The sequence below is a fragment of the Dermacentor silvarum genome, chromosome 4 (assembly GCF_013339745.2).
Source record: "Dermacentor silvarum isolate Dsil-2018 chromosome 4, BIME_Dsil_1.4, whole genome shotgun sequence".
Taxonomy (NCBI): Eukaryota; Metazoa; Arthropoda; class Arachnida; order Ixodida; family Ixodidae; genus Dermacentor; species Dermacentor silvarum.
This window is the reverse complement of record NC_051157.2, coordinates 9,375,721-9,390,934: the sequence shown is the minus strand read 5'-3', so window position 1 is coordinate 9,390,934 and position 15,214 is coordinate 9,375,721. Positions and strand designations below refer to the sequence as shown.

General features: G+C 45.3%; 1 protein-coding gene across 1 annotated transcript in view; it reads right to left on the bottom strand.

Annotated features, from left to right (window-relative positions):
* Positions 1 to 15,214, bottom strand: part of LOC119449410 (nuclear pore complex protein Nup98-Nup96-like) — a 186,190-nt gene that overhangs the window by 76,733 nt on the left and 94,243 nt on the right. The window contains 3 exon segments of the mRNA XM_037712580.2: positions 3,338 to 3,481; positions 7,701 to 7,814; positions 11,860 to 11,999. Of these exon segments, the coding sequence (XP_037568508.1) occupies positions 3,338 to 3,481; positions 7,701 to 7,814; positions 11,860 to 11,999 (398 nt within the window).

The window sequence follows — 15,214 nt, the reverse complement described above, 5'->3', positions numbered from 1 at the left end:
CTTTTTGCGAACTAATGTGTGTTGTAGTGAAAAGGGGCGTGGCTGTCACCCTCGAGAAAAAAGTGCGCCGCTCGTGATTACGCCGCACTAACATCAAATTTTTATAATGAAAAGACTCCCGGCAAGTCAAGAATCAAATTATGATGTTGGCTTTGCCTCTGACAGTGCTGAGCGGTGATAAGCACCCTAAAATGATGCAAGCTGTTGAATAGCGAGCTTTGGTTTGGGGTCCAAGTAGTTTTATATCACAAAAGTGCATTTCTGAAGGTCTGCCGCATGCCCAACATGTGAACTTGGCATTTTCAGCCAATTTCCAAGTTTTGGTTTCGCTTCACTTGCAATTTCCCGGTGAGGAGCGCTGCCGGTGTTACTACACATTTATCGAAAGTCGCTCCCGCGGCAGTGTCGCCTCGCATGACTGCACTACGAGAAAAGCGTCCCGCTCAGAAATAAGCTGCACCTGCACTTGAATTTAGTGATGTGGACTCGAAATAGGAGTCTGGCGATGACAGCAAACCAGATTCAAGCTCTGACGGCGGCGATGTTTTGAGTCAGCCTGGGACATCCGTAGCAGTTCACCGGCGAGTTTCGTTTACGGCCTTGAGCGGCTCCTACCTCGTGCGCGCTTATTTGCCGATCTTTGTGCACGACCCGAGAGCGTCACTGATTGTCTGCAGAGTGCGTACTTTGCTTGGTCTGGATGTGCTGCCACCAGCAGCAAAGAAAATTCACTTCACGCCAAGAAGACTGCCCTGAACACATATTGGCCCAGCACTACGGAGCAGCGCAAGACTGTTTACAACGGCGCGGGATTTCTTTCTGCTCTTCTTCACTGCGGAGGTGATAAAGACCACCTGGAAATAAACAAATATGCTTGGATGCATATTCGGGAGTTGCCCAGCTACACTAAGAGCAATGGGTCCTGGAAAGAGGCAGCTCCAGACGAACTGGTGAAGTTTATTGGACTTTTCATCGGACCAGCCTCAGAAAATGCCGAAAATGCGAAGCTGCAAAATGTGTCATGGGGCCCACAAAGTTGAAGAAAAACAAATGTTTTGTGCAAAAAATGTGGAGTGCACGTACGCTTCACAAAAGCCAGGAAATGCTTCACCGCATGGCACGAGTGAAAAGCAGTTCCTGATCCGAAGAACGTCGGTGTACTTATTTATTTTTTGAGAAATTATTCCTGGGTCATTATCTTTGAAATGTATATTCTGAATTTCCATTGATATTAATGCTTTTGTAGATATGTTTTTTTTTATTGTTTTTATCAACTGGCAACGAAAATAGTGCTTTCTAGAATTTGTATGTGTTATCCAATAAATTTTTTTTGCTTTGCAACGTATGTTTTTGGAAAGAGCATCTCATTATGTACAATTTTCTATGCTGCAATGTGTGCTGGAATAATTGTAGTGGCAAAAAAATTTTCTTTGAAACCTATAAAAAACGACCATTTTCGTGTGGTAACGAAAGAGTTAACATCTTCAGAACAGTTTATTTCAAGAAAAACTAACAAATACTATTTAAGTGACATTAAATGAAAAAAAAAAAAGTTGTGTGCATATGGTATACAGTAGAATCTCGATGATACGATAACCGTTGATCCGAATTTCGCGATACGAATTTCAAAAGTGTTTTGGATGGTCTACGTTATATAGAATACGATATGATTCAGGATTACACAAACAGTTTCTCAAGCCTTCGCGGATGATACGAACGCGCCAATGACCGGCGCACGCGAGCGGGGCGACGCGGCTGGTCTCGGAGGGGGCGAGTAGCTACTGTGGCTAATGCGCGGCTGCTGGCCCTTTTCAATCCTGCTTCCCTTCACATCCAGTCTCTGCCGGCCGAGTAGCAGCACCCACCGGCCCTCCTCTCCACACCTGCCTCCCTCACAAAACTGAGTGAGAAACTTGTGAGTGAGAAACTTGCAGTAATGGTTTGTTGGATTGTTAAACAAAGTAGAATTGCTTCTTGCGCGCCTCAACAAAAGAAACACACATGCAGTGGTATCATGTTCTTGTGAGAGCCCACCTTTAAACAAAGCAACTGCACTCCTTTGGAAGAACCAATGAAGACAGGGATCTTGTAATAATAATTTAGACGCTTAGAAAGGAGATATAAATCTGTCTTTGTGATGTCCCTAAACAGAAATGGCCTGCACAATAATGCCGAATCTAAAGTGCACATGCACGGGTGTGAGAATGCGACAACAGACACGGTGAAGCACGAATACTCCTAGCCAACACGGTGCTAGCTACCATTGTGTGAAGCGAAAAATCAGTTCTGGCAGATGCTAGGAGGTGGTAGTACCATAGGAAATAATGAACAATTCTTCGAGCTCACGGGAGGTCATAGCACCCTCTGGGGCGATGCTAGGGGCAACCTTCTCCAAATGAACATTCATTTAAATGTGCAGCTGCTGCTATGCATTTACAGTGGGTAACCCTCGAACACGGGAGCTCGCGTGCGACCAGATAACGTCACATTAGTATGCGCCGACGGGGGCGCATGCAGTGGCGGCGCCTTGCGGCACGTCATGCAAGCAGCAGCGAAAAAAAAAAAAAAAAAGAGCAGCAGCCGGTGGTGCTGCTCGGGTGCGTTCTCTTCGGCGGCGCCCGTGTCTCCCGCTCAAAGCAGACGACACAGGCGTTCGGCGTTCGCTTCAGCGTGCACGCCGTAGCGTTGTTTTTGTGGGCCTTTAAGTCAAACAGCAACTGTTCTTGTCGGTGTCTGTTCGAGGGCCGTAATACTAACAGCGCTGATACATGCAGTCTACCCTTGTTCGGAAATTGCTAGCCTAAGATGGGATGCAGGTGGGATGCGTGAGTGCCCTCAGTAGAAGTTGTGAGGCGCGCGGCCGAACGGGAGCAACGCACGCCGCCGTGAACGAGAGAAACACACGTGTCCGGTTGCCTTGGCAACCAAGACGGCGGTAATTTCTTTCTCGGCCGCCAGGTGCCGCCAGCACGATAGTGGCTCCGCAGGCTTGTGACATTATCTGGTCGCCGCAACTGGCGGAGTTTCCACTCCTAAAGGTTTCTTGCTCCGTGCCCTCGAAGCACTAACAAAGCCACTAATGCTAGTCTATGTATATTCATACAACTACAATGTGAACAGCACACCAAGAAAAAGTATATTTGATGTCATAAGATGGTTCTTCTTTGCAATTAAGGGAGTTTAAAAGCCCGAAGTTCATCAACAGCTATTAAGGCAAGCACTCTATATTCAACAAAACTCACAGGCCAGCGCTGTACACTAGTGAACTGGCAGCACTTGTAACAGGAGGAGATGCAAGAAGAATAGGCTTTAGGTAAAACTTTCCCAATAACCACACCTGAGTGACTTTGTCTGCAGCGCCATCAGCAGGTTTTGTGGCTGCTGCCTGCTGTGGCAACTTGGCTGATGTAGCTGTCTGGACAGCAACCTCGTCCACTTCATTGTCAGATTCGTCCAAACCATATTTGGAAAAGTGTTTCACCTGCAAAACAGACACATGGGCACAAGTGATTGCAGTGATGTAACTGGCCGAGGCGGTTTTGGAGCAGCCAAAACTGCACTTTGGAGCAGAAAAACGAGCTTTTGGAGCATCTGAATGCATATTTCCAAGTGGAAAAATTGCCTTTGAAAGATGCAAGAGAGATTGCAGAAGGAGGGGGTCCAATTTAGTGAGAAACAAGCACATTTTTAACAAGAATTATTTAGCTCAACATAAAGTTGTGGCGCTAAAACATGCGAATCCCATGCATGATGACGAAGTAATGACAACGAAATTAGAGGATGAGGCTGTGATGACGATAGTACGACCCCTACAGCATCATGACGATAGTACGACTACAAACCTCTCTAATCTCTACTTTAGCTTTACAGTTTGCAAGAGGCTGGGCGCTAAAATGACGGAAACTGTAGAAGTGCACATAAAGACAGAAATTTAGGGAACTCGACTTCCAAGCGTTAGGAGTGCGCAATGCTCGCTCGCTAAGTTACACCAGCCGAAAACAGCAAAATGGCAGCAGTGCAACGAAGAGAAACAAGCTCAGTAGCATGTGCAACAACTTGCCCCCATTTAACAAAATTTTCAGCCATCATGCACTCATTTGACCAAACCACAGAAAAGACACATCACGAAAAGGCTTTGCTGTACCAGCAGAACGCTTTTCCATATAGCGCTATTATAGAAGTTGTGTGAACACACCTCTTACTTTTAAAAGTGCCATTTCAGCAATGGCCGGAGCCACCACATTTCAAGCACGTAGCAGCTCCACTCTCGCACCCGCCTTTTACTTCCTCCATATGCACACATGACGAGTGCGCGAGATGAATGATGTCGCTTGTTAGACTATTTGGTTTTTAAAATAGCAGAAAGCACCTTTTGGAACACATTATCGAAGATGTATCAGGATGTAGCAGGACTGGCCTTCTGGAGCAGTTTAGAGCAATTAGAGCAGCAATTAGAGCAGCAATCACATCACTGTGATTGTACAGTAAAACCTCAATAATTCGAAGGTCGCCGGACCGCGAAAATTCTTCAAATTAAGCGGATTTTCGAATTAACCGAAATGAATAATAAAAAAAAGAAAACAAGCAAGAACTTGCCGCAAAAAGAAATCACCTTTATTTTCCATGTCCGAGAAAAATTACTCAATCTAATCACCGATGCGGGATTACTTGGCGCGCTGGTTCGCCACCCCTAGTGCCATGCTCTCCAGCTGGCTCAAAAAACGTAGCATACTAATATCACCCACACTGCACTCAACAAAGCTGCGGACGATGTTCACGGAATCGATAACTGCCGCGAAAGCGGGCGTGGTGGTGCTTGACTCCAAAAATTTGGACTTGCTGGATATTCCGGACTTGAAAAATGCACCATCAGGGTTCCCATTGAGTTCATGCATTTTCGCACCCAATTTTTCGGACGAATTGAGACCCCAAAGTTCGATTTTGCGGACTAAATCGCTCTTTCCGAGCCGCCCTACCCAATCTCGGAGGCCGCCATGTTGGATTTTGCACTGGCTTGAATTCCAGTGGCTCGCTGTATAGCCTTCAAGATTGGAACGCGCGCTATCAATAGAGAGCTCGCGCAACCCTCCAGTCTCGGAGGCCATGCCCGCTGTTCCTTGGCTGACAAAACGCTCCAGAGTACTGCACTTTTTCTTTTTTCTTAGTACAGTAAAAGCTCGATGATACGATCACGGCTAATACGAATTTCCGGATGATACGAATTTTTCTGTGGTCCCGGTTGAGCCCCATTACTTTGCAACGTGCTAGAGAACGGTTGTTACGAATTGATTTTCAGCCTGCGTCGGTTGATACGAATAAACGCCGCCCCGCCGACGGCCGCGAAAGAGAACAGCGCGGACTCCGCGACTGGGCGCGAAGATTTTGAAGCGGTGACGCTTCAAGAAATAAATACTACTTTTTACGTACACGTGCCTGAGTGAGTTCACCTCTGACTCTTTAATTTAGCTACAGTCGAATCTCGTTAATTTGAACACGCTTATTTCGAACATACCGCGCACCGACAATGCCCTTAGCAGCGCGCCAAATAACGCGGCGGCGCCTCCGACCGGCATTGCTCCGACACCGCCATAGAGCAAAAGCTCAGGAGAGACCCCTCAATGCCGCGCGCGAAGGAACGGGAAAAAAAAAAGAACCCGCGGCGGAAATTCCCCCCTCTCTCTCAAATTGCAAGGTCGCCGTTTCTGCATCGCGCCGGAACAAGCGTGTACGTGCCGACTAGAGTGTTCTAGACAACCGTATTCTAGCACACACTAGTGCCGACGTATCAGCCACGCGGATAAAATGGCAGTGAACCCTTCTCCTCTATTTTCTAGTCACATGTTGACCTTGCACGCTGCGGCAGCAGCGCAGAGGAAAGCAGCGGCGGAGGCACAGTCGGGCCAACGAAACTGCCACGCCCGCAAACGCTCGCTTCCTGATAACGGCAGAAAACGAAACTTCAGGGGGTGGCTAAAATAAGCTGGCGCCAGCACGGCAGCGGGCGCGCACGGAGATGTGCGCACGGAGTCGAAGGTGAGAGAGCTACGAGGGAGTTGAGAGGGAGGGCGAGGGGAGCCATCGAAGCGGCGGAGTTGACGCGGCCAAATCCGCTTCCCTGCCGCCCTCCTCCCTCACCTTCGACGGTCTCCGCGCGCACCCGTGTGCCGGCGCCGCCCGCTCGCTCCCTGAAGCTTCGTTTTCTGCCGTTATCGGGAAGCGACCGTTAGCCGGCGTGGGCAGTTTCGTGGCCCGCGCTTGCTATGCGCTTGCGCGCCGCGATATTTCACGACTCGCACCGTTCGTGCATCGTGCTATGGTGCACGAATACTTCAAAAATACGTCCTTTTAATTCGAACAAATTTTCGGGCCCCTTCGAGTTCGAATTATCGAGATTCGACAGTAGTTTTAATTGTGTTTCGATGATACGAATTTCGGCTAATACGAATATTTTTCGTGACCCCGTGAGATTCGTATCATCGAGCTTTTACTGTATATGCGCTCAGCACTATCGTTGTAACCATTTATTGTGGGATGTTTTTTTATTGCGACAGCAATTATATGGACACTTCAAGCGGATTTTCGCCGTCGGCGTCGCCGCCCTGAGGATCCATACAAAGTCCAAGAGCGATAAAATCATCACCGCGCGTCCGCCGTATGTGCGAGTGACAGCGCGCGGGGGACGCGCGCTTTCATGGAGAGCGAACGCACAGCGGAGCGTAAACGCGACTTCCTCCCTCGTGCGAAAGGCCGTGGGGGTATGGGAGGGGGGGGGGGCGACTTCTACTCTTCTAACAACTGCGTACTTAGCGCCGGAGCGGTTTCTCGCGCGCACCGTATCTTGAAAGCGATGTCCAGACGGCTCTGACCTTTTGTATGCGCTGTGCTCTCGCCGCTCAGTTTCCGTTGAAGCGATAGACCGCAGGAACCTTCGCTCGCTGCGGGCTGCGGCGGCTGCGCTCGCTCGTGCGCGCTGACACCACGCGTGTTAATTCAGTGAGTTTTTTTCTCTCAAGTTTCGGTTGCTATTTTGAACGCGGCGTGTACACTGAGCAGGTGTCTCGGAGACCCATGTCTCAGTGATCGGCGCTACCTCCTGTACCTTCGCGAGAGCTAAGCGGTGCGAAGCTCGTTTCTTGGATCTCCATGGCGAACTCCGTTGGCGGAGATCGCCAACGCGGTGACGTTCGTGTCGACTGTACACGGAGACGACGTCATTGCTGCGCAAATCCAAGCAAGTCGATCCCCTCCAAGCGTAGTATGAGGCAGGGCATTATTAGAGATTTTTTTTTTAAGCCGCACTAATAACTTTTTTTTTCGGCCGAACGAGTTTTCCGGACTATTTTTCAGTCCCCACGAGCTCGGAAAATCGGTTGGCGACTGTACGGAGCGCCCTAACCTAACCGCCGCACGTTGCTACTAGCCGGAAACTTCGAATTATCCGAATAGAGCCGCGCGGGCCATTCAAATTATCCGGTAGAATTTGCATTGGGAATGACGGGAATGCTCAAATTCTTCGAATTAACCGAAATTTCGAATTAACAGAGTTCGAATTATCAAGGTTTTACTGTAGTTACTGGACCAAGCTGATAAGAGTTGACAGGACAATGGGATCCAGGCGAACCAAACTTTGATAAGCAATATTGAAATAAACAGAACTAAGTGCTTGGTTTCCCTAGCTGCAATGCAGAGATTGGACCTACCTCAAAAACCCAAGACCCAGTTTCTGGTCTGTATTCCAGAAAACGACCTCCAATTCTTGCAGTGGTCCTCTCCAGTTTCTCTTGATAATTAAGTGCCTTCAGCTTTTCTGGGTCCTGAAAAAGAGAAATGCAAGCCACACAAATTGAGATTAGATATACAGTGCAGTAGTCCACATATAACGATATATCGGTTATAACGAATGAGTCGACCTAAAAGTATCAACTTATGCATTGGGGCTATAAGAAAAAAAACCCATGTATAATGATATATTATTCACCGCATATCGCATATTCACCGCATACCGGTAATCAATAAACGACACATTTATTTTGCTATATGACGCTAAATGCATAAAGCTTGAAGTGCTGCAAGCAAATTACTACGGGGCTTATACTAGTCAATTCTGAATGTAAATATGCAAATAGCTTTTACTGTATAGCACTGAGTCAAGTTCCTTTCTTTTTTCTCATTTTTCTCAAAACATGGTTTTTGGTCACTTTGCTTGTTTGCTGCACCAATATCTTTGGACCTAGGACAGCTAGAGCTATTATTTATTTTTTTGCAGCCCAAAGCTACATGTGTTGGGAAGGCAACACTGAGAGCAGTTTTTAAATTTTCAACTGCAAAAGTTTTTATTTACATCAACATTTGCTCTTATTATTATTGATACTGTGGGCACAGAACTTTAATTGGCTGTAAAATGATGAATAATTGTTAAATTTTAAATCTGTTTTCAGTGTTGCTATCCTTATGCACTGTAGTATCCAACAATATGTTGTTTACAACTTTTGCTTTAGCAGGTCAATTTTAATTGCTTCAGCAAACAATTACCACTCGGCAACTGCTATGTATATGCAAAATATAATTCAATATTTAAAATCAACACAAAAAACTGAATGCGCATATGCAGTTGTATCAGATTTGATCAAGAAATAACAATGTTATCTCAAGAAATGCAAAGTCATCTCAATAACCCATTCGGTGTTGTGCACTTGCTAGACTACTTCATGAAAACTTTGTTATTCTTTGTATTGGATACAATTCCACATTTGAAGTGCAGAATCTGCAGTCATACAGCACACGTCAGTATTGAGATTATTAGCAAACCAGATATAGTGTAAGCCCAATAAAACAAATCGTAATAAAAGATATGTTTGGATGTCAGAAAACCATTCATCTCACTTTGGTCAGCCTATATTATTAGGGCAACAACTTCCGCTTTTAACTCTTTCCGTACCATGCCCACTGGGCATCGTTAGCCCACTATCAATGTTTTGAAATGCCGGTTTTGAGACCTTCCGCGTCGCTCATGGACATACTGCGCTATCGGACGTGAAGGAGGAGAACTATATTTTAGTTTTCTAAGCAGTTCAACTTTTTCCCGCAAAGCAGTGATTTTTAAATGCGCTCCGAAGTTCCACAATCGTCAAAGTAGAAAGGAAAAATGGCCGCCCGCTATCGATCGTTCGAAACGCCACTTTCGAGACCTTCCGTGCCGCTCACGAATACACTGCGCCACCGGACGTGAAGGAGGAGAAACTATATTTTTGTTTTCTAAGCAGTTTCCTTTTTTTCCCACCAGGCAGTGATTTTTAAACGCACTTCAAAGTTTCGCGATTGTCAAAGCAGAGCACGACTGGAAGCGGCACGCGCGCTTCGGGAGATCGCAGATATCTCGATTCGACTGCCTCTGCGGCTGATCTTATCAATGCATCGAATAGCAGCGAGTCGGAGGACGGCTGACTTTTCGTCAGACTTCGAGTCTGAAAGCAACGATGACGCAAACCAGCTTGGCACGCCCAACTGTAGTGCTTGCAGTTAAATTTGTATTGCAGAATACCTGTTGAATGAAAAAGCTTGATTTTTGCGGAGATAGTGCCTATTAGAAGGCAATACATTTTGTATATCTTATAATTTTCGTTACATTTTTTTTCTTAGTAGATACAAGTGTGCCTTTACAAAATTTGTTCAATTTATTCCACACTCTTGATTTCGGCAATTTATATCTTTTTTATGACATACATCTCGTTAATAAAACTTTTATGCGTGAGAAGTGCATTCATTCTACTTTGTGCTTATTTATTACATAAAATATTGAGTGCAGTTGTTCCTTCAGACAAAAAAATCTGCAGTAACCTACAAAAAACACCTATTGTCCCCATGGTAGGGAAAGAGTTCACATACCCATTTATAATGAACTATCGGCTACAACAGACAACTTTTTTTTGCAAATTTTGTCTAGATGGTGCATATATGACAAACTTCTTTGCTAATTGCAGCCATGTAAAGCCAACAGATAATGAAGCCAGCAAAAGCATAGGGGAAATTAGTTGTGGTTGAAATAGAAATGAAGAAAATAATGAGGGAAAGGGAAAATAGAAGCGGACAAGAAGATAACATGCTGCCAGTGGGATCCAAATTGACAACCTCCAAATTATGCATACATTGTGCTACCAATTGTGCTACAGCGATGCCTATTAATCTGGCCACTATCATGGGGATTTATGTGTACAAGTCAAGGCCTGGGATTGCTGAGGGCCATGGTAGGCGGAGGTTGTGGGTTCGGATTCCACCGGCAGCATGTTATTTTTTCATTCACTTTAATTTTCCATTTTCCCCAATATTTTCTACATTTCAATTTCAGCCCCAACTAATTTCACCCATGCTTTCCTTGGCTTCATTGTCTGTCGGCTTTACATGGTTGTGATTAACAAAAATCAAGCCCCTCTGTTTCCCTTCTCAAACTTCTTGGGGGTGCCGATGCGTGCATGCGGCAGTGCACTGCATGCAGCTATAAGACATGATCTTGAAGCACTACAATTCAGAAAAGAAAATACCAATGAGAAGAAAGAGCAGACAGAAAGACTGGTGCAAGACAATAGCACCGGTCTTTCGGTATGCTCTTTTCTTTCACTGGTTTTTCCTTTTCTGCATTTTTACGCTACAAATTCATCTCTTGCAGTAAACACCAGCTCACCCAAGAAGTTATCCCAAAGTGCATGCAGCTATTTCCGCCTACTTGTTGAATGTGCGAAAATCCACTTTAGATACCAGCGGCAAGCTTCATGCAGCGGTGTACCACACGACGCCCTGTTGGCTAACAGAGTGTCAGAGTTTTCGGGATGATCGCACAAATGGCTTACCACCACCCACGGCTGTCAGCTCAGTGCCAAGAAAGTTCCAACGGCATCGCTAAGCCTAGCATGTTTCGCTTCAATGCCGTGGCTTTTGCAACTTCAAAATTAGCCACTGACAATCGCAAAATGCATAATTTAGAAAAAAACTTAATCTCTCATTGCATCTATTTGCAGAAGAAAGAAAATAGGCTGTTTTCACAGCGTCCAGGGTGCGAAGCGCATAATGCGGTCAAGCCCTCTTGCATGAAGTGCCTTGATGGTTGGACGCAGGCTCTGTATTGAACTTGCCTCATATCACAGGTCTCGTTTATGCTACACGTTTGACAGTGATTGTCATTTGTCACGTAAGATAAAATTAAGGCATCGGTTTAATCTAACAACCATTCTTTTGTGCAAGAAACAAACTGCAGCCAATGTTTGTGTCATTGGCAGTGGCGATGTGCTTGGGCCGGGCAGCAGTCACAGCAGGGAGCTGGCCGCAACTGCAGGAATATCGCTTGAACTCATTCTTGTGCAGACAGGAAAATCTTGCCACTGTGCAGGGAAACTGCCATCTGTCGGCAGTTAGCATCCGGAAAATGGCGGTACACAACACAACGCACCACTACAGCATATATGGTTGTACGATTACCTAGTAAATCTGTGTATCTATTGAGTAATTTATTTTGAATTTTCGATTGTGTCGTTTTTTGCGATCGCCTAGAAGTTATAATAATCAAACACTCGACACTCACTGTATATGCGAAGTTCCATCATTTCAGACTAGACTTCGAATATCACGGACATTTCTCGCTCGATTATTATGGTCCGTTGTAAAGAGGGTCAACTGTATTTACCACAAAGAAATACCAGCACTTTCCGCGGCACGTAGCGATGCAATTCTTAGCAGACACGGTCGTGAGCGCGCAGAATATGCACTGCGCTTGTCAGCTCAAAATGGCCAGACCAGGCAAGGGGCCCATTAAGGCAGTTTACTGTAGTAAGCATGTACTACACAAAGGATGGAATAGGGCGCATTTACCATGATTGGCTCACGAGTGGTCTTGTTGATTGGCCATACTTTGTCAAGAGTAACCTGTGCTTTGCGGTTGAGGCCTTCGCCTACAGCAGGCTTGTCATCGTCATCAGGGTACACAGTAATTTCCATACGACGAAAGTGCACTGCAGAAGAGAACAAAACAATTTTGGGTACAAGCACAATCACAGCCAGAGCAAGTTTGGATGCCATACCACCTACAATAGCATATCGTAAAGATTGAACTACAGTCAATCTCGGATATATCAAATTCGGATATATCGATTTATTGTCTATATCGAACAGTTGTAATATCCCCTTAAAAATCCCATGCAAAAGTATAGTGACGTACTACGCGTACATCGAACTCCCGTTGCCCATGACATTCGATATATCAAACGCCGTGCCACGCCCCTGTCAGTGCACTTCTAATAAAGATGCGATCACTTCTCATGTCCACGGAAATATTTAATGCTGACAAATTTGAAAAGGCATGGTTTTGCCAGATACTGTCAAACAAGAGATTGAATAGGAAGGGCGGTACAGTCGAACCAGGATACAAGTCGACAAGCACACTACAATGATGAAAACTTTGTTTTAGGAGCGAAAAAAAAATAGAAAGTCTGTGCAAAATACACAAATGCCATGTGATAATAAAGTTTACTTCATTGAGAAAAATCAGTAAGCTCGACTTGCTGCTGGTTTCGAGCCATGAAATTCATCACACTTGTCTTTATCGTGTCGAGACTGGTCCAGTGGCCTCAATTGCACCACAACAGTGACGAATTAAGGCGAAAGCCGAAGCCAGCTCAGCAGCCAATTTCACTGGCATTAAATATGTCAGAAGGAGAGAGCATTGCGCGGAACTCTGGCCACTCTTCGGAAAGCCATTTTTCCACATCATGGCTGCTGGCAGCCTCACTTTCACCTGAAACCACTATGCCGATGATACCATAGTGGTTTTTAAATCGCTGGAGCCAACCACTTCTGCCACAAATGTGTTTTTTTTTTTCTTTTTTTAAATGCTATCGGAAAGCACCTTGCCATCTCAGTGAACATCGGGCCATCCACAGGGATGTTCTTAGCACAGACATAGAGAAACTACTTGTAGAGGGCTTTTTCAGTCTTGACGAACGTCTGAAGTTGCACATAACAAGCTCCCAAACGACTGCGCTCCGCTGCTGTGTCTTTGATTTCATCCTTGTTTCGGAGAAGCGTACTCAGTGCACCGCATGGGATTCCGAAAGTTTTCACAACTGAAGACTTCTTTTCACCCCGCACAATGTATCAGATGATATCCAGTTTTGTTGCGAAGTTTAGGTTTTTTTTTTCTCTTCCTCTTCATTGCATCTATTGCACCCTGGACCACTCAACGCGACACCGCGAGATAGTGACTGATGTTGCTGTTGCTTCCTCCACGTACTTACGAAATCAAAACACGCCAGGTCGCGGCGTGTGGCATGGGCACAGTGAGCTGCGTAGAAAGGAGAACGAAGAGAGTGTTGCTGGTGGCGGCAAGGCCGGCACCCTCCCTACGCCTTCCCTCGTGCGTGTGTGCCCTTTCCCTAGCTCCTGCCATCCTCCAAGTTTTTTTTTTTTTTTTTTTTTTTTAATGGTTGCCCTTGACTCCCTGTCCAACAACTGCTCTTTTACTAGGTGTCATGCATGCTGGCTTGGCATTCTGCCAGCCACGTAACAAAAGCTATGGGCTCCCCACTGGCGCTATCAAATCGTGGGAAAAGCGACGGGTGGCCAAGCTTCGTTCGCAATATTGTGTTTTCCTGCCATGGGAGTTCGATACAAAAAAATAGTGCTGCTACACAAAACACACAATTTTCAAGGGGATGTTGCGGCTGTTCGACATAAACAATAATTCTAAAAACCCAAGAGTGATATAACCGGGCTTGACTGTACATGCCATGGGGGAAAACGAGCAGGGTGTCTCACTTTGGATATGGATGGCTCATGCAAACTACAACCGTTCGTTATCAGCAAGAGCAGATCACCACTCTGCTTCAAGAACACAAAAGGCCTCCAGTTCAATACCCATTTCACAATAAAGCGTGAATAACACTTAACCTTTTCACTGAGTGGCTCCAGGCACGGGATGCCGAACTCGAGATGCTGTAGGCCGCATTTGTCATGTTGTAGACAAGAGCTTACTCTGAACGGCATTTTGGGGTTCACAAAAGGCCAACATGAATACAACCCAAACCTCCACTTGGCCAGATCTTTACAATACAGTTTGCATTTAACAACATCACCGCATGCCACATCCACACTTTGCGGATTGCCTATGAATAAAAACTACAACTAATAGCTAACTTAAATGCCCACTAAGAATCAACAATAACTTAGTATAGCCTAACTTGAGGAAGTTGAAACAGCTGAAACTGTAGAGAAAGCACATACGTTTACATATTTTAGATTGCCCTTCGGCGATTTCCAGTACAATTTCAAGTTATTGTTTTTGCCAATGTGTTGCTGTGATTCTTCAAAACTTCCCAAAAAAATGAAATCGACGAGAGTGGCGATGTGGGCTTGTTGGTCTGTCATCATGGAATGGTAATTTGGAAGTGCATAAAAACATGGACACGAGAAAAAACGAAGACGAAGACACGCGCTAACTTTCAACAACGAAGTTTATTTGCGGGACCGGTAATACTTATACACAACAACCACATGCACAGCGATATCAACACTGAAGATAAGTACATGACGGCATAAAAGCAATCTAAGGCTGTTGTATCGAGAAAACACTAAGAACCTGAATCATGAACTGCTGATGGAAAATGCAGTTCATGATTCAGGTTCTTAGTGTTTTCTCGATACAACAGCCTTAGATTGCTTTTATGCCGTCATGTACTTATCTTCAGTGTTGATATCGCTGTGCATGTGGTTGTTGTGTATAAGTATTACCGGTCCCGCAAATAAACTTCGTTGTTGAAAGTTAGCGCGTGTCTTCGTCTTCGTTTTTTCTCGTGTCCATGTTTTTATGCACTTCCAAATTACCATTCCATGATCCCCAAAAAAAGTTCAAAAGCTTTCTGATAAATCAGGTCTACTTGAGTACCCTTAAAAAATAATTATATCCTGAAGCACTGAAAATTAACCCATGCAGTAAGAAAGATTAATTAACTACCAAAGAAATTCCAGCAGAACCAATCTCCCAACGAATGTTGACGTTAATGCGATTAGCATTGAAGCATATGGCTACCAAAGAGATGCATTATGTATAAGGCGTGTATACAGGCAGGTTCCTCCAACGCGCTTCCCACTGAACCCCCTGCGCCATTCCAGCGGCGCTGACACAAAGTCTGCACGTCGCACCTGCATGAATATATATTCAGACCAGATTGTC